Source organism: Anomaloglossus baeobatrachus, chromosome 4, assembly GCF_048569485.1.
Source record: "Anomaloglossus baeobatrachus isolate aAnoBae1 chromosome 4, aAnoBae1.hap1, whole genome shotgun sequence".
NCBI lineage: Eukaryota > Metazoa > Chordata > Amphibia > Anura > Aromobatidae > Anomaloglossus > Anomaloglossus baeobatrachus.
Genome location: NC_134356.1, coordinates 231,688,873 through 231,708,723, shown reverse-complemented (window position 1 = coordinate 231,708,723; position 19,851 = coordinate 231,688,873). Strand labels below are relative to the sequence as shown.

The following is a 19,851-nucleotide window of genomic DNA, read 5'->3' as shown; positions in this document are numbered from 1 at the left end:
CCAGTTTGGGCAGTGCAATGCGATCCTCGTGCAAGTCACACACAACTCTACCCTAAGAAATATGCTACATATTGTTATTATGCACATTATATTTAATACAAATGATCCACATTGCCAGGAAGAAAAACACCATTAGCCTTGTATGACTAAGAGCTACTAAAAATGAAAAAAACAAAACAAAACACCTAGCTAATTTGAATAAGACATCAATTAAAGCATGTTATTTGTGAAAAATGTAAGTTTTGTGTGCTTCCATTTTTTGGGGTGGGTTAGGTGGAAGCTGTACAGTTAATTGCTGATGGGAAAGCACCTCGTATAGACCAACCGGAAGATGGAGCAACATATGAAGGAATTCAAAAGAAGGAAAATGCCAAGGTAAATGGCGCTGATATGGTTTATCACAGGCTAGTTTTGGAGCCAGATATCATTTGTAGTTATTCCATTGCCAAGTGGACATGTTGCATATTTGGTTAGTTTTTTTACCTCAGTATTTGTAAGGCAAAACCACTAGTAGCACAATCAGAGAAAAGTATAATAGAAACACGAGCACCACTTCTGTATTTATTACCCACTCCTGGTTTTGGCTTACAAATACTGAGGTAAAAAATTCACCAAATGCTCAATGTGTGCACGAGGCCTAATAGGCACATGTGCACAATGTCTGCATTTTTTACCCACTCCTGGTTTAACCTTACAAATACTGAGGTAAAAAAATTCACCATATACTCAATGTGTGTACATGGCTTAATAGGTATGACTGTTACAGACTTAGTATAGTTTATATGATACCAAACTTCATCGTACATAAGTGTAATGTAGCTCTTGAATACCACCAAATGACCTTTGGACAAATCTTCCAATATTTATATCCTTATTAGGGGACATTAAGTCTCACCCCTGACTAGCTCAAAATTCCCACAAAATCCTAATAGCTTCTATTTGAGGGCATATTTGCTTCCACCACTTGACGAACCATTTCAATAGGCAATAAGGAGAAAATTCAGACTCTTTGGGGGCTTACCATTGGACACTAAGCATCCTAACATCTATATAACCGTTAATGATTTTCTTTTTATTTCTATCCCTATCTAAATTATTATTGGTTAGATATGTTGGGACAACTCTGCTGAGGAAATACATAATTGGATCCGAGGACACGATAAAGTGCCTGGAGCATGGACAGTCATTAATGATCAGGTATGTAATGTAAACAGTCTGACATTATGTTATGCAGTATCGAATTCACCTAAATTGTAATTCTTTTTTTAAAATGTCTCACCAGATAGTAACACTATATGGATCTTCTTTGCTGGAGGGTGCAGTGCCGACTGGTGAACCATTGCATATTGAAGGAGCTTCAAAGCCAGGATATGTAACTAAAAATGGACTAGTTCTCTTTGGAAAAGATGGGAACATGGTGAGTTACTACAGCCTGTCAGAGCTGAGGGGTTCGTTACATTGAAATATGCCTAAAAATATATCTTGTAAAATTGGAATAGTCATGATATAATGTATATTATAAATTAGAGGAGTGGTCTTCAAAACTGTCAAGCCCTTTGTGTTCTGTGGTTATGAAAACAAGTCTTGTACACTCATGAGACCTGTCTACACAGACATGAGTTATATATAAGTTACAAGTTAGTAACTTTATACGACATGTGGGACTTAAAAGGTATATCCAGTATCCCATTATCCATAGTCAGTTGGTTTTCTGGAGATTTTATATTAATTAATTGCAAGTTGGATTATTGATAAGAATTAACAATGATTCTTTTTTTTTCCTACTCTTTCATTATTCTGCAGTAAATTGTATAATATGAGGAGGCTTAAAGGGTGTTCGCAAGTTTAAAAGATATCCATTATATAGAGGATAGGGGACAACTTTCCGATCGCTGGGAGTCCAACTACCGTGGCCCACAGCTATCCCAAAATCTGGGTTCTGAATTGCCCCAGCAGAATGAGATTGATTATGCGCACTACCACTTTATTAATTCTTAATGGGAGTGCCACAGATTTCCCAGCTCTCACGATGACTCTGGGATAGTGGGGATCCAAGGCCCCTAAGCTGTCCCTGAAGCTGGGGGCCCTATGCTATCCCTATTCTCAGGGATACCCCTAATGGTGGGGTTGCCCGAATCTCCTTCCTGGCCCTGGTCCTAATCAGTTCTGATTTGTTTTCCCTTATCTTTCCCCCAGAAAGAGTTGGGACAGGAGTGTAATGAAAGTCACAGATACTTGTATATACAGACAAGGGAAAAAACAAAACTCTATCATACAGCATGCACACACATAGGTAAAGACAATAAGAGATTCAGGAGCAAACACAAGAGAAGGACGGAAGCTACAAAACAACAGTGGTAAACTTACACAATAGCAACAACCAAATAGCACAATTTTCAACAGAGAATCTGGGACACCACACCTCTCGGACCAACATAGAATCTATAGCTGGCATGGGTAGAAGATTTCATCCAGCTTAAATAGAAGGGGAGCAGATGTGATTGGCTTCTCCACCACATGTGATCAAAGGAACATAATAAGCTGACTAACAGAGATTAACTCTTGCTAGCCTGCCTATGAATCAGCACACAGCAGGTCGACACCTGAGTCTGCCTGTGTTGATCGCAGACACCAGAGAAACCATCGGGCAGAGTGTCAGAATCTGCAATGTGAACAAAGTCCGACTCCGCCATGACAGTCAATGATGTTTGTGCAAAACTCCATTTGATACCAGCACAGCACTCGGCTGATCTTTGCTGCTCCTATTAGAACTAGATTAGATTACAATGCAATGTGCATCATTGATCTCCACTCCATTTAACCAGGGCTCTTCAGAACCTAGTTCTTAGTTTTTTGGATCGGTGATAAATTATTACCTATCCTTTAACAAGACCCTTGAAAAAGAATCTATCACCTCTATTGATTTTTACTTTTTAAGAAAATGCTTGTATTCCACATGAAATTACAATGCTAAGCATCTTTTTTCTTACACAGTATTATTTTTCTCCATGTTGTGTTGTGCCTCTGGTATTCCTCCCAGAAAAATATGACTAAAATTACAAGTAGGTGTTACCATTTCTAAAGTCAGTACTGATCGCCCAGTGGAACAGTTTACAATCACACCACCCCCAACTAGTTACACGTGGTCATCAATGTTATTTTCAATTTCTTGAGAGAATAGCAGACGAATAACACAAAGTTCCAGAATTGTTATTTCCTGAAGAATATTAGAATTGACTAAAATAGGCAGGAGAGACGATAGATTCTCTTTCACACTCTTCAATGAGCTCTGAGCCTACTATGCCGTGTGGGCTGCGACACGACCAGATGGCCGAGGTTACCCCAATGGATCTTTATCGTGTGGACACTAGTGTGGTTATCCGTGCACTTTGTTGACAAAGTTGGTTAGTGATCTGTGATCTCATTTAGGTAACCACTGTTTGAATATATTTTATGTGTCCAAGGTAATAGTGCGAAATCTGCAATTTGAAGATGGAAAAATGATTCCTGCATCCAATTACTTTTCAAGGGGTGATGTTTCAGTTTTGGAATTAACAGAGGAGGAAAAGGTCATTGAGTCCCTTATCAAGGTAAGCTTTAATATAACTATATATATATAATGTAGGGATATACTTTGTTCTGAAAATTGTTCATAAGAACCCAAGTTGAAAGGCACATCGGACAGACGTCTAGGCTTGTAGATCATCTTCATATTATTTGTGCTGTATCCATTATTCACACCTAAGGTGTACCTTTTACTTACATAGGATATTTGGAAGGGGATTCTAAGCAATGTTGCTGTGATTGAAGAAACCACAGACTTTTTTAAATCTGGAGCTGCCTCGATGGATGTTGTCAGGTTAGTGATATAGTAAAAATTGATCAAGTCATAGTGTTCTTTTGATATTTTATACATTAAGGTGCCATACAAATTGTCAACAGATTTTGCCCACCATCCTTGTAATGCATATGTAGACAGCTTGACTCTCCTAGAAGTTTGACATACTCTAAATTAGAGTTCCCCAAATCCAGTCCTCACAGCCTATCATTAGTGCATGTTTTCAAGATTTCCTTAGTATTGCATAAGTGTTGGACTCATCACCCGTGCAGGTAATATAATTATCACCTGTATAATACTAAGGAAATCCTGAAAACATGACCTGTTGGTGGGCCTTGAGGACTGGAGTTGGGGAACTCTGCATTAAATCACTACTAGATTGACTACTGATATACCACTAGAAACTACTTGGACCAATGCTGGTAGTCATAATGAGAATCTACTGCTGATTAAACAGGGATTTTATCAAAACTACACTAAACAGCCCACTAAATGAAACATCGCTGGAATCAGGATCTCCTTCCCCATTGTATGCCGCTCTCAGATTAGGTGGCAAAAACCTGGTGACAGATTCCCTTTAAGTACTTTCTGAAATTCTAGGTGCTGTGGAAAAATGCTGCAAACAATGTTTTAAAAAAAATAGAAGTGTTAGTAGTTTATTTTTATCAAGTATTAAAAATTAAATTGAATGAATAAAAAAAAAATCTAAATCAAATCAATGTTTTTTGTGACCACACCCTGAATGCAAAACAGCATTAATTCTTCTAGGTATATTCACCAACAGTTTTTCCAGGAAGGTTGTTCCAAACATCTTGGAGAACTAACCATAGATCTTCTATAGATGTAGGCTTGTACAAATCCTTCTGTCTCTTTATGTAATCCACACAGCCTAAATGATGTTGAGATAGGGCTCTGTGGGAGGCCATACCATCACCTCCTGAACCTTCAATATGCTGAAGATGCACACATGGCAAAATTGTTGGTACCATTTTTCTAACGTAAGAAAATCCCACAATCGTCACCAAAATAACTTGAAACTGAAAAAAGTTTTTAATTTTAAATTTACTGAATATCAACTCATTCAATCAGACATTGCTTTTGAATTGAAGTTCAGCCGAAAAATGTAAATATCAAACTAATGAAAATGGCCTGTACAAAACTGATGGTACCCATAAGACTGAAAATAATTTGACCATAGGGACATATTAAACTAACGTTTAGTTTAGTTTAGCATCACAGATGTCTTGTAATCAGTCAGTCACCCTGTTGATGAGGTGAAAAGTAGTCACCATGCTGTTTGGTGTCATGGTGTGTTTCACACTGAACATGGACCAAAGAACGCTAATTCGATTTTCTCAGGCAATTAGAGTGAAAATTGTAGACACGCATGTTAAAGGTAAAAGCTATAAGACCATGTCCAAACAGCTTGATGTTCCTGTTATTACAGTTGCCCATATTGTTCAGAATTTTAAGGTCTATGGGACTATAGCGAATCTCCCTGACATGGTCGCAAGAGGCAAATTGATAACAAAATGAAGAGACAGAAAATATGAATGGTAATGACAGAGCCCAGAACAACATCTAAAAAAATCAGAAGTGAACGCCAGAGTCAGGGTACATCTGTGTCAGATTGCGCCATCTACACTGTGTGCAGAATTATTAGGCAAGTGGTATTTTAGAGGATTTTTTTTATTATTGATCAACAGCTATGTTCTCAATCAACCCAAAAGACTAATAAATATCAAAGCTTAATATTTTTGGAAGTTGGAGTGGTTTTTTTTTTAGATTTGGCTATCTTAGGAGGATATCTGTTTGTGCAGGTAACTATTACTGTACAGAATTATTAGGCAACTTAATAAAAACCAAATATATTTCCATCTCACTTGTTTATTTTCACCAGGTAAACCAATATAACTGCACAAAATTTAGAAATAAACATTTCTGACATGCAAAAATAAAACCCCCAAAAAATAGTGACCAATATAGCCACCTTTCTTTATGATGACACTCAACAGCCTACCATCCATAGATTCCGTCAGTTGTTTGATCTGTTTACGATCCACATTGCGTGCTGCAGCCACCACAGCCTCCCAGACACTGTTCCGAGAGGTTACTGTTTTCCCTCCCTGTAGATCTTACATTTTATGAGGCACCACAGGTTCTCTATGGGGTTCAGATCAGGTGAACAAGGGGGCCATGTCATTATTTTTTCATCTTTTAGACCTTCACTGGTCAGCCACGCTGTGGAGTAGTTTGATGCATGTGATGGAGCATTGTCCTGTATGAAAATCATGTTTTTCTTGGACGATACCGACTTCTTCCTGTACCACTGCTTGAAGAAGTTGTCTTCCAGAAACTGGCAGTAGGTCTGGGAGTTGAGCTTCACTCCATCCTCAATCCAAAAAGGTCCCACAAGTTCATCTTTGATGATACCGGCCCATACCAGTACCCCACCTCCACCTTGCTGGAGTCGGAGTGGAGCTCTCTGCCCTTTACTGATCCAGCCTCTGACCCATCCATCTGGCCCATCAAGAGTCACTCTCATTTAATCAGTCCATAAAATCTTTGAAAAATCAGTCTTAAGATATTTCTTGGCCCAGTCTTGACGTTTTATCTTATGTTTCTTGTTCAAAGGTGGTCGTTTTTCAGCCTTCCTTACCTTGGCCATGTCCCTGAGCATGGCACACCTTGTGTTTTTTGACACTCCAGTAACGTTGCAGCTCTGAAATATGGCCAAACTGGTGGCAAATGGCATCTTGACAGCTTCACGCTTGATTTTCCTCAATTCATGGGCAGTTACTTTGCGCCTTTTTTGCCCAACATGCTTTTTGCTACTCTGATGGCTATTTGCCATGAAACGCTTGATTGTTCGGTGATCATGCTTCAAAAATGTAGCAATTTCAAGACTTCTGCATCCCTCTGCAAGACATCTCACAATTTTGGACTTTTCAGAGCCCGTCAAATCTCTCTTCTGACCCATTTTGCCAAAGGAAAGGAAGTTGCCTAATAATTAAGCACACCTTATATAGGGTGTTGATGTCATTATACCACACTCCTCCTCATTACAGAGATGGACATCACCTAATTTACTTAATTGGTAGTTGACTCTCAAGCCTATACAGCTTGGAGTGGGACATGTATAAAAAGTATCATGTGATCAAAATACTCATTTGCCTAATAATTCTGCACACACTGTATTGCTGTCTTTGCAAAAGTGGAATTCATGGAAGATGAATGAGGAGGAAACCACTATTGAAAGCAAATCATAAAAAAGTGAGACTGGAATTTAGCAGAATGCATATTGACAAGCCTCAAAGCCTCTAGAAGAATGTCCTTTGAATAGATGACACAAAACTGGAGCTTTTTGGCAAGTCACATCAGCACTATGTTCACAGATGCAAAAACAAAGCATACAAAGAAAAGATGATTATACCTACTGTGAAACATGGAGGAGGGTCAGTTACACTGACGTGTAAAAGGGTAACAATGTTTTGAACTTTTGACTTGCAGGCTCCATATGAAAATAATGTGAGCGAACATAGCCACGCGCATGCGCAAATTTTCCAGGGGCTGGCGGTGACGCCGGCTTGTGGAAATCATGTTATTATGCCCATAGGGGTGTGACAGCATGGAAAGAGCGCTGACTAGTCTGGGAAAACAATGCCCTAATTAATTTTAGTGAAAAGCATTACACAGGACTTGTTAGGCAGGGCATTTTGATATACAGATATGAATGCTGCTGGAGGGCAAAGAGAGACCTGTCAGTTTGCCTTGAAATTCACATATAATGTCCACCCCCCCAACCTCCCCTCTCCCCTGCGTTCATCATAAGGCACTGAAGCCCCTCTTCTACCCTCTTCTGTGACATTGTCTGACTGTGATTTTATGCATTGACAAATAAAGTATTTATTTTATGGGTGAATACATTTAAAATATGGTCTAACAATTTAGTACATCCTTATTAACCTTTCTGGTCTTCTACCCTCTTCTGATCCCAATCCCCCCTCTCCTTATTGTTCCCTCCTCAGTCTATTAAAAAAAATAAAAAGTCACCACTCACCTCTCCGTCTGGGCCCCCGCAGCACACATCTTCTCCTGTCGGATACTTTTTCAATGACACAGGCGTGAGTGGCGTGCTGACATCATCAAGGTGCGCACACCTGTGTCACAGAGAACATGGCAGGCAGGGAGAGGAGGACAGGTTCCTACGTTCCGCTGCCTGCTCTGTGCGGAGCTGGAGGATCGCCTCCTGCCCGGCATGCTGCATGTGATGAGAGCAATCTGGCCAGGGGCTCCCCAAAGTCTCCAGCTCCAAACAACGGGCCAGATTGTCCTCATTACTAATCGGCCAGCAAGGGCCCCCTGAACCTCCGGGCCCCAGTGCAGCTGTACCAGCAGTATGTCCGCCACTGCCTGAAATACAGCCCCAAACTTGCATGGAACCTCATCTATGCTTAACTGTTATGCTCTCCAGCCCTCTGGCAAACAAAAAGCCTTCTGTTAAAGCCATACATAAAGCCATATATTTAAAATGTAGACTCATCAGTCCAGAGCACCTGCTGCCATTTTTCTTCACCCAAGTTCTTATGTTTTCATGTATAGTTGAGTTGCTTGACCTTATTTCCATGTCAATGGTATGGCTTGTTGACAGCAATTCTTCCACGAAGACCACTTCTGGCCAGATTTCTCCGAACAGTAATTAGGTATAGCTGGGGCTCACTGGGTACTGACAGTTCTGCTCTGATTGTACTATGAACATCTTCCAATTTCAAATAGAAATAAGCATGATCTGTCTTTCTTCTGCTGAACTAAGTTTCCTTGGCCAATCAGTGCATCTACTGTTCTCAGTGGTGATGATTTCTTGGTGCTTTTGCAAAAAAAAACTTGCCAGTGCATTTTGCAACCCCAGTCTGCTTTGAAAATTTTTCCTGGGAGAGGACGTGCTGACATATTATATTGTGTCTTGTTTCTTGCTCAATCTTATTATACGTAGTGTATGAGCTGTGATATGAAACTGTCTTCTATAAGCTCAAAATATATTGCAGAAAATAATATAATAACTGACAGACAGCATGGATTCATGAAAGATAAGTCATGTCTAACTAATCTGTTCGGGTTCTATGAGGGGGTAAGTGCAAATCTGGATATTGGTAATGCAGCTGATGTGATTTATTTGGACTTTGAAAAGGCATTTGATACTGTACCACATAATAGCCTTATACTAAAGCTCCAGAAGCAAGGACTAGGGGAAACTATATGCAACTGGGTAAGGAATTGGCTAAAAGATAGGAAACAAAGAGTAGTCATAAATGGAACATTCTCTAAATTATTATTATTATTATTATTATTGTTTATTTATAGAGCACCATTGATTCCATGGTGCTGTACATGAGGGGGTTACATACAGAATACATGTACACGTTACAATAGACAGACTAGCACAGGGGGAAGAGGGCCCTGCCCTTGCGGGCTTACATCCTAAAGGATTTTGGGGAGGAGACAGTAGGTGGGGTGTAGGTGGGGCGGCAGCTCCGCACGGTGGTGGGGCGGCAGCTCCGCACGGTGGTGGGGCGGCAGCTCCGCACGGTGGTGGGGCGGCAGCTCCGCACGGTGGTGGGGCGGCAGCTCCGCACGGTGGTGGGGCGGCAGCTCCGCACGGTGGTGGGGCGGCAGCTCCGCACGGGGGTGGGGCGGCAGCTCCGCACGGGGGTGGGGCGGCAGCTCCGCACGGTGGTGGGGCGGCAGCTCCGCACGGGGGTGAAGCAGTGAGGTCATTGAAGGTTATAGGCATTTCAAAATGGGCTATAGTCAGCAGTGGGGTGCCGCAGGGATCTGTGCTAGGACCGATTCTTCTTAATCTCTTTATTAATGACCTTGTGGATGGGATTGATAGTAAAATGTCAGTCTTTGCTGATGACACCAAACTATGTAGGATATTAAAAACTGACCTTGATAGTACAATATTACAAAAAGATCTGGATAAGATGTCAGAATGGGCAGATACTTGGCAACTGAGATTTAATGTTGATAAATGTAAAGTAATACACCTAGGACGGAGTAATCCTATAACTGCGTATACATTAAATGGAAGTAAACTCGGGAATACAGAACAGGAGAAGGACTTGGGTATTCTCATTACAAATAAGCTGAGCAGCAGCACTCAATGTCAAGCAGCAGCTGCAAAATAAAACAAGATTTTAGGGTGTATAAAAAGAGAGATGTGATCCCAACGTATTGTTACTCCTCTATAAATCACTTGTAAGGCCACATCTGGAATATGGGATCCAGTTTTGGGCTCTACATTTTAAAAAAGACATTCAGAAGTTAAAGTCAGTTCAAAGGCGGGCGACTAGACTACTACAAGGAATGGAAGGCCTCCCATATGATGGCAGATTGAAAAAGTTAGATATATTTAGCTTAAAAAAAAAGACGTCTCAGAGGATCTGATTTATATGTATAAATACATGTGTGGTCAATATAAAGGACTGGCACATGACTTATTTCTTCCAAAGACAATACTAAGGACCAGGGGGCATACACTGCGAGTGCAAGAAAAGCGATTCCGGCAGCTAAATAGGAAAGGGTTCTTTACAGTTAGAGCAGTCAGACTGTGGAATGTCCTGCCACAAGAGGCAGTAATGGCAGATACTATAACAGCTTTCAAAAAAGGGCTGGATGATTTCCTCAGTGCACACAACATTGTTGGTTATAAGTGACTTAGGGACAAAAAGTAGAATTGGTGGAGGAAGGTTGAGCTAGATGGACCTAGGTCTTTTTTCAACCTAAGTAACTATGTAACTTCATAGCAGTTTGTCTGCTCCTCACCTACTTTTAAGCCTCCTATTCAGCTTTTTCTGCTTGTTTCATATAAAAAAATATGATCATTATCACCTATTTGTTATATTTGGTTACTCATACACCTGAGTATAATTCTACAAAATCCATGACTTTGTGCAAGTATACCTAGAAGTATTGATGCTGTTCTGAAGTACAAGGGTGTTGACACCAAAAATTGATTTAATTTATTTTTCTGTTTTGTTCATTCACTTTGCATTTCGTTCATTGATAAAATATAAACTAATACTTCTATTTCTGAAAAGATTCCTACTTTGAAAAAAATTATCTGCACTTACCTAAAACCTTTGCAACGTACTGCATTTCCATGGCACTGGTATTTACAGTATATAACAAAAGGGAGTTCACCTATCACATTTTGGTAAATATTTTATTATATCTTTTCATGGGACAACATTGAAGATATGACACTTTGATACAATGTAAATTAGTCAGTGTACAGCTTGTATAAAAGTGTAAATTTGCTGTGGCTTCTAAATACCGCAACACAGTCACTAATGTCTAAACTGCTGGCAACAAAAAGTAAGTAAACCCCAAAGGGAAAATGGCCAAATTTGACCAATTAGCCATTTTCCCTCACCGGTGTCATGTGAGTCATTAGCATTACAAAATGTTTATGGGGAGCAGGTGTGTTAAAATTGGTGTTATCTCTCACACACTGTCTCATACCGGTCACTGAAAGTTCAACATGGCACCTCATGGCAAATAATTCTCTGAGGATCTGAAAAAAGAATTATTGCTCTACATAAAGATAGCCTAGGCTACAGGAAGAGTGCCAACACACTGAAACTGAGCTGTAGCACAGTGGCCAAGACCATAAAGCAGTTTAACAAGAGAGGTTTTTCTCAGTACAGGCGTTGCCATGGTTGACCAAAGGAGGTGAGTGCATGTGCTCCGCATCATATCTAGTGGTTGTATTTTCAAATTAGACATGAATGCTGCCAGCGTTGCTGCAAAGATTACAGGGGTGTTGGGTCAGCCTGTCAGTGCTCATACCATACGCCGCACACTGCATCAAATGGTCTGCATGGCTGTTGTCCCAGAGAGAAGTCCCTTCAAAGATGATGCACAAGAAAACCCCGCAAACAGTTTGCTGAAGACAAGTAAACTAAGGACAACGATTACTGGATCCATGTCCTGTGGTCTAATGAGACCAAGATAAACTTATTTAGTTCAGATGGTGTCAAGCATGTGTGGCGGCAACCAGGAGAGGAGTACATAGACCAAGTGTGTCTTGACTATAGTTAAGCATGGTGGTGGGGGTGTCATGGTTTCGGGTTGCATGAGTGTTGCTGGCTGTGGGGAGCTACAGTTCATTGAGGGAACCATGAATGCCAACATGTACTTTGAAATTTTGAAGCAGAACATAATCTCCTCGCTTCGGAGACTGGACTTCAGGCAATATTCCAACATGATAACAACCCCAAACACATCTCCAAGACAACCACTACCTTGCTAAAGAAACTGAGGGTAAAGGGGCTGGACTGGCCAAACATGTCTCCAGACCTAAACCCTATTGAGCATTTGTGCGGTATCCTCAAATGGATGGTGGAGGAGTGCAAGGTCTCTAACATTCACCGGCTCCATGATGTCATCATGGATGATGGAAGAGGATTCCTCTGGCTTCTCTGAAGCTATAGTGAACTCCATGCCCAAGAGAGTTAAGGCAGTGCTGGAAAATAATTATGAACACACAAAATATTGACACTTTGGGCACAATTTGGTCATTTTCACTTAGGGGTGTACTCACTATTATTGCCAGCGGTTTAGACATTAATGGCTGTGTGTTTAGTTACAAATATTTAAAAAAAACTGACCCGCACATCCTACATGTGTGTATAGGTGCCAGCTGAAAAAACATAGCAAATACAAGATACATACAGCTGCACACTAAAAATGCCAACAATGTATAAGGAAACTCTGGTACTGCATTACTTCTGTATAAAAAAAAAATTAGATTTTTAGTTTATGAATTGGCCAATGCATGTAAGCCCGGAAACCAACGGCAAGGTAAATCTCAATATTCCGGGTACCTAACTAAAATGCCACTATCTAGGTTAAAAACATCTGTGTCTGGGCAGCTAGACTAAAAAATCTAACTTGAAATGTCACTATTTGGACTAACCTCCATGTTTGGGCAGCTAGGACTCCTGATATAAGGATTATGAACACAGCCTGGTTTATAGGGCGGAGTGCTCAGTCGGAAAGAGACTCACTACAAATATTTAAAAAAAACTGACCCGCACATCCAACAAGTGTGAATAGGTGCCAGCTGAAAAAACATAGCAAATACAAGATACAAGTTAGATTTTTTAGTCTAGATGCCCAGACATGGATGTTTTTAACCTAGATAGTGGCATTTTAGTTAGGTACCCGGATTATTGAGATTTACCTTGCCGTTGGTTTCCGGGCTTACATACATTGGCCAATTCATAAACTAAAAATCTAATTTTTTCATATAGCAGTAATGCAGTACCAGAGTTCCCTTATACATTGTTGGCATTTTTAGTGTGCAGCTGTATGTATCTTGTATGTTTAGTTATTTAGCGGGTACACCAAATTTACACTGTTATACAAGCTGTACACTGACTACTTTACATTGTATCAAAGTGTCATATCTTCAGTGTTGTCCAATGAAAAGATAGAATAAAATATTTACCAAAATGTAAAAGTGTAACCACTTTTATGATATACGGTATGTTCTCTCCAAACTTACAGCTTAATTTTGTTTAAGATATCACTTAGTTATGTTTTTACTTTTGAACCTATCAAATCAACCATAACATGTTGTCAGTTCCAGATCAATTAGAAAGGTAGTTATTAAAGGTGTGCTCAGGGGAAATAAAAATGTATTTAAATCCACATTCTGTCAAAACCTATAAAGGCCCATATCCCTCTTATTGTTCTTATGGGATTTTACAACTACTCATGGTGACCTCCTGTCATAGCACTGCTGCTGCTCCTGAGTGATCCCCTCTTATCTGGATTGCTAAATTATACAATTTCTTTTATGTACAGGTTAGTGGAAGAGATCAAACAGAAATGTGCTGGGTTAGAGTTACAGAATGAAGATGTCTACATGGCCACCACATTCCAAGACTTTATACAGATGGTAGTAAGGAAATTCAGGGGAGAAGATAAAGAAGAAATGGTCATAGATTATGTAAGTAACTGTAAAATGGAATTGAAGAAATGGGTGATATGAGTGTTTACAGAACCCAGGGGCAATTGCAATATTAGATGTATCCAGACATCTCTAACAACTTGTGCACGTAGTGCAATTTATTTATTTTATTGAAGCATAAAATAATGAGTTTACTTTTACAATAAAAAAATAGTAAAATGTCCGGCTTTGTAGTATGCCCCAATTTGCTAGTCTATAGAATACAATAGAAACATTGATTGATTGATTATTCTTAAATATAAGAAAAAGTACAATTGTTAAAGAGGCATGCATCTTTTTAATAAATTTGCTACATTTTAATCCAATGAGTTAAGGCTTAAAACTGCAATATGAGGCCCCAATCTTGTTAAATATGGGTCACCGAGTGCTTCAGAGGGTCACAAATTCTCAATGGGAAAATCAAAAGACATTTTTATAACCTGTAGGAAAATGTATTGATTTTTGATAAGGCATTTGTCCAACTATGGCAGTGACAGATAAACTTAAAGGGGTATTCAATTTGGACAGCCCCTTCTCTTAGCTGATATTGCACTTTACCATTGTAAGGAGATAGCATCATAATAGTGCTATGTGGATAATAGCATTTTTTTTTTTTTAACTTCGTTTTATTAATTCCAAAAACATGTGGTACAGAATAAATCACACATAACATTACTCAAGTACTTTCCAGGAATGTCTGTCAATAGCATGAACAAATAGTAACATTAACGGATAAGGTAATAAGATTTCCATAGCACTATCTGCACCTCTGTCGACCTTGTCAACTGCATGCTACAACACTGATCCTGCCAGTACATACTGATATATATATATATAGCATGTAGTCAATTTTAATCAATGTAATCTGTAGTCTCTAAACCTAAAGAAAACGAAAATTAGTAACAATAACTATTCCTATTCTATACCGCCTAGCTATGCCACTGGAATGCGCTTCATTATCCAATACTGAGTATGAATCTATTATTGTAACAGTAATCAACCTGAGGCTTCTTCGAGTGTGCCGGGGGAGGAGTTCCACATATCCCAAATTTTCCTGAATTTTTCCGGATGTCCTCTATCAAAGTATACCACCCGCTCATATGGAATTATCGAGTTAACCAGTTTAATCCAGGCTCGCACAGTTGGATTTGAACCCCCCATCCACCTCAAGGCAATTAATTTCCTGGCCAGGAACAATGTCTCTCTAAGAAGTATTCTTATGTAGTGATCTCCCATCCCGTCCTCCATTACTCCAAATAGGCACAACAGATGATTGCATGGAACAGGCATCAACACCATTGAGGACAACTGGGAAGTCACTTCCTGCCAATACGTGTATATGATCGGGGAATTCCACACCATGTGCAGAAAGTTTGCGTCTGGTCCATGGCATCGTGGGCATTCCGACGATCGGGATAATAGCATTTTTGTTTGCATGATACATAAGACCTCATACAGATGTCTGATTTTTCCATGCACGAGAAAAACAGACCAATTTTTTTATTAGACTTTCAGACTTTCATCAAAATTTGATCCAATTGTCATTAATTTCTCTTGTATGTAGAGAAAAAAAAGTTTCCCCACCTTCTCCATTCTGGCAATCCATGAAAAGTGGACCACATTCAGATGTCATCCAAGTGCAGTCCGAATTTTTCACAGATTCATAGATTTGTATTGCCCATTTTGATCCCACCCTTGACTTAAGATCGGACATGTCTCCACATTTTTCCAGAGACTGCACGGGATTTAAAAATCATAGACATTTGCATAGCCCCATAGACTACCACAGGTATGAGTGCTATCCATGGAAACCACGGCTAGTACTTGTATGCACAAATCAGACATCTGTAATTCTACTTTGGGAAGTGGAAGAGTACCCGGCGCACCTGGAAAAGTGCCGGGGCCCCGGGGGGGCCGACTTGCCGTCGTCAGGGGTAAACCCACAACCCCTTAGCATCCCGCCGACACCTCTGATTTTCTTGTAACCTGAAACATGAGAAGAGTAGATTTAAAGCAAGTAATATCACCTTGGTAAACTACGCACCTAGTAAAGCCATGTCTTTAACATATACATGGATATTAATAAATTGTCTTTCACTGATTTTTCTTCTTTTTATCTTTAGTCTACATTAAATGTGAACAATATGACTGTGAAGATGCCATACCAGTGTTTTATTAATGGGCAATTTGTGGATTCTGAGAGTGGGAAAACATATGACACTATTAATCCGACAGATGGATCAGTAAGTGTGGTTGTATTCTGATTTATATAATCGATATATTGGTTAGAACAACCTACTAAATCCATACTACACAGATTGGTATGGAAACGTGTGGTGATGTCGATAACTTAGATTTCTAAACATATATACATTTCTGCTTGACTACAGGTGTTATGCAAAGTCTCTTATTGCTCTGTAGCTGACGTAGATAAGGCTGTGGCAGCAGCAAAAGAAGCCTTTGAAAATGGGGAATGGGGAAAAATGAATGCCCGAGATAGGGGGAGATTACTGTACAGGTGAGTGCTTGATGCATAATCTTGTGAATAATTACTTAGTACATGGATGGATAAATCATAATCTAGAAACAGCTTAAAAAATTAGGAGTAGTGATGAGCGAACACTAACATGCTCAAATGCTTGGTACTCGAATTGAGCAGGTTGGCGGCTTGACTCAAGTAATGAATATAATGGAAGTCGATGGCAAACTCGAGCATTTTTCTGGAACTCACTAACAGGAGGGTCAGGGACAAGATCTCTCTCCCTCTCCTCCCCCAGAGAGAGAGAATATCCCTTCTGGGAAATCGAGCATATCGGGCACCCGCACGATAATCATTTGAGTACTGAGCATCTCGAGCATCCAGATACTCAATCAAGTATCAAGCAGTGCCGAACACGCTCACTCATCACTAGTTAGAACCAAAGAAAAGGCTCTGTGTAAAGATAGGTCTGCAGCACAACTAGAGATTCGAGCCAGGCCTTATAAATTGCTTGAGGTTTTCATCCTCCTCTAGATTTGATGCCATGTTCATAGTGGCCGCAGTCTCTAAGTCTACATTCCCAATGAGCTTTTGCTGAGTTTTTGAACATTTCTGAACCTTTTATGTAAAATAGGCTACCAAATTTTTCAGATTGTAAGACGCACTTTTCATCCCAAAAACGTAGGCGGAAAATGAAGGGTGCGTCTTATAATCCGAATGTAGCTTACCTGGAGGTGGAGAATAGGAGGCTGGGGCAATGCTGCGGGCGTTGAGCTGGCCGCGGGGGCTGTGCTGGCTGTAGGCCGTTCTATCCTGAAAATGTCAGTGGTGTGGGCTTCAAATAATGGCGCCTGGAGTTTGCACGTGCGGAAATTGAGCTCTCGGCTCAAGATCTTATCTGCGCACACGCCGCCTCTGGCCTGTAGATCTTCCGGCAGTGGACTTAAGGAAAATGGTCCCTGAAGGTGGCATGTGCGCAGATGAGATTTAGGTTTGTCATTGAGCCGATAGTTCAATCTGCACACGCGCCGACTCCAGGCGCCATTTCTTTGAAGCCCACACTGACGACAGTTTCTGGATGTTCTCTGCCTCACAGCGCCGCAGACTGCAACGAGCATCTGGGACACTTGCCGCACCACTTGCAGCATCGCCCTACTCCAACACCGCCCCTACCTCCTATGACCCCGTTCCACCACCGCTGCCGCCCCACGGTAAGACTCCTCTGTATTATAAGAGGGGCCTCATTTTTTTCCCTCTAAATTTGGGGTATGTCTTATAATCCAGTGCATCTTATAAAACGAAAAATGCGGTACTTGCATTTTTTGTGTTTTTGTGTGCATTTTTTTACGTGTTTTTTATGCTGTATTTTTTGTCTCTTCTCAGTGTGTCAGGTTTTAAATAAAGCTGCTTTGTTTTTTATTCTTCCTAGCATTTGGCTTAATCAAAAATTTATTGATATACCGTATTCATGTACAGATTGCATGTGTTTTTTGATTTGTAGGCTCAGTGGAAATACATTAAAAACACATATGCATTTTTTACCTGTGGATTTTCCGCATCTAATGTAATTCTGTGTTGAAAATCTGCACACAAAACTCCGCGTACCACCAAGACAAATTGAGGTTGCGGATTTGAAAAATGCACCACAGGTCAGTTTATGCTGAGTAGCGTAAAAGCACAGGGGGCAAAATCCTATCCTCTTTGCTGGAACTGAAAGATGCTGCGTTTTTGAAACTGAAAATAAGCAGCCTCAAAAATTCTGTGAAACTTATCGTGGGCGCACAGTCAAATTTTGGCCTGCACTTTCCTCAGCAACCACAGCAGTCTTCCCTATCCACCCCCTCAGCCCCCACATTTGTTAGTGATCAAATAAAAACAAATTGTGTATATAAAAATGTATTTTTGCCTGAATAAACAAAATAAGAGAAACTCATATTCTCCCCACACTTGTCTTAGTTCAGATGTGCAGAAGACGTGCTCATATTACTGTAGAAACAACTACTTTAAGGATTCATTTGTAATTTCTTGACTACGGCTCTTAGTAATTGCGCATTTTAATGTTACACTAGGGTTGCAGATCTTATGGAAGAGCATCAAGAAGAATTAGCCACCATTGAAGCTCTAGATTCAGGAGCAGTATACACATTGGCTCTGAAGACCCATGTAGGGATGTCTGTGCAGACCTTCAGGTACTTCGCTGGATGGTGCGACAAAATTCAGGCAAGGCTTTGCTTACTAGGTTACTTTCATAAGTTTAGTAGTTGATTTATTGTACAACTTGGTGATCTATTTACAGTGCCTTGCGAAAGTATTGTGCCCCCTTGAATTTTTCAAACTTTCCCCACATTATAGGCTTCAAACATAAAGATAAAAAATTTTAATGTTATGGTGAATATTCAACAACAAGTGGGACACAATTGTGAAGTTTAACGAAATTTATTGCTTATTTTAAACTTTTGTAAAAAATAAATAACTGAAAAGTGGGGCGTGCAATATTATTCGTCCCCTTTACTTTCAGTGCAGCAAACTCACTCCAGAAGTTTATTGAGGTTCTCTGAATGATCCAATGTTGTCCTAAATGACTGATGATGATAAATATAATCCACCTGTGTGTAATGAAGTCTCTGTATAAATGCACCTGCTCTGTGATAGTCTCAGTGTTCTGTTTAAAGTGCAGCTAGCATCATGAAGACCAAGGAACACAACAGGCAGGTCCGTGATACTGTTGTGGAGAAGTTTAAAGCCAGATTTGGTTACAAAAAGATTTCCAAAACTTTAAACATCCCAAGGAGATCTGTGCAAGCCATCATATTGAAAAGGAAGGAGTATCATACCACTGCAAATCTACCAAGTCCCTCAAAACTTTCATCTCAAACAAGGAGAAGACTGATCAGAGATGCAGCCAAGAGGCCCATGATCACTCTGGATGAACTGCAGAGATCTACAGCTGAAGTGGGAGAGTCTGTCCATAGGACAACAATCAGTCGTACACTGCACAAATCTGGCCTTTAAGGAAGAGTGGCAAGGAGAAAACTATTTCTGAAAGATATCCATAAAAAGTGTTGTTCAAACTTTGCCACAAGCCACTTAGCAGACACACCAAACATGTGGAAGAAGGTGCTCTGGTCAGATGAAACCAAAATCGAACTATTTAGGCACAATGCCAATGCCAAACACAGCTCATCACCCTGAACACACCATCCCTACTGTCAAACATGGTGGTGGCAGCATCATGGTTTGGGCCTGCTTTTCTTCAGCAGGGACAGGTAAGATGGTTAAAATTGTTGGGAAGATGGATGGAGCCAAATACAGGACCATTCTTGAAGAAAACCTGTTGGAGTCTGCAAAAGACCTGAGACAGGGATGGAGATTTGTCTTCCAACAAGACAATGATCCCAAACATAAAGCAAAATCTACAATGGAATGGTTCACAAATAAACGTATCCAGGTGTAAAAATAGCCAAGTCAAAGTCCAGACCTGAATCCAATCGCAAATCTGTGGAAAGAGGTGAAAAC

The 19,851-nt window shown here is 40.2% G+C and overlaps 1 protein-coding gene across 1 annotated transcript in view; it reads left to right on the top strand.

The window, feature by feature from the left end:
- ALDH1L2 (aldehyde dehydrogenase 1 family member L2) overlaps positions 1 to 19,851 on the top strand; it is a 111,044-nt gene that overhangs the window by 28,648 nt on the left and 62,545 nt on the right. Inside the window, exons 5-13 of the mRNA XM_075344738.1 lie at positions 274 to 375; positions 1,108 to 1,197; positions 1,283 to 1,417; positions 3,465 to 3,590; positions 3,768 to 3,859; positions 13,712 to 13,856; positions 15,980 to 16,099; positions 16,247 to 16,374; positions 18,405 to 18,555. Coding sequence (XP_075200853.1) covers positions 274 to 375; positions 1,108 to 1,197; positions 1,283 to 1,417; positions 3,465 to 3,590; positions 3,768 to 3,859; positions 13,712 to 13,856; positions 15,980 to 16,099; positions 16,247 to 16,374; positions 18,405 to 18,555 — 1,089 coding nt within the window. The remainder of the gene's footprint in view (positions 1 to 273; positions 376 to 1,107; positions 1,198 to 1,282; positions 1,418 to 3,464; positions 3,591 to 3,767; positions 3,860 to 13,711; positions 13,857 to 15,979; positions 16,100 to 16,246; positions 16,375 to 18,404; positions 18,556 to 19,851) is intronic.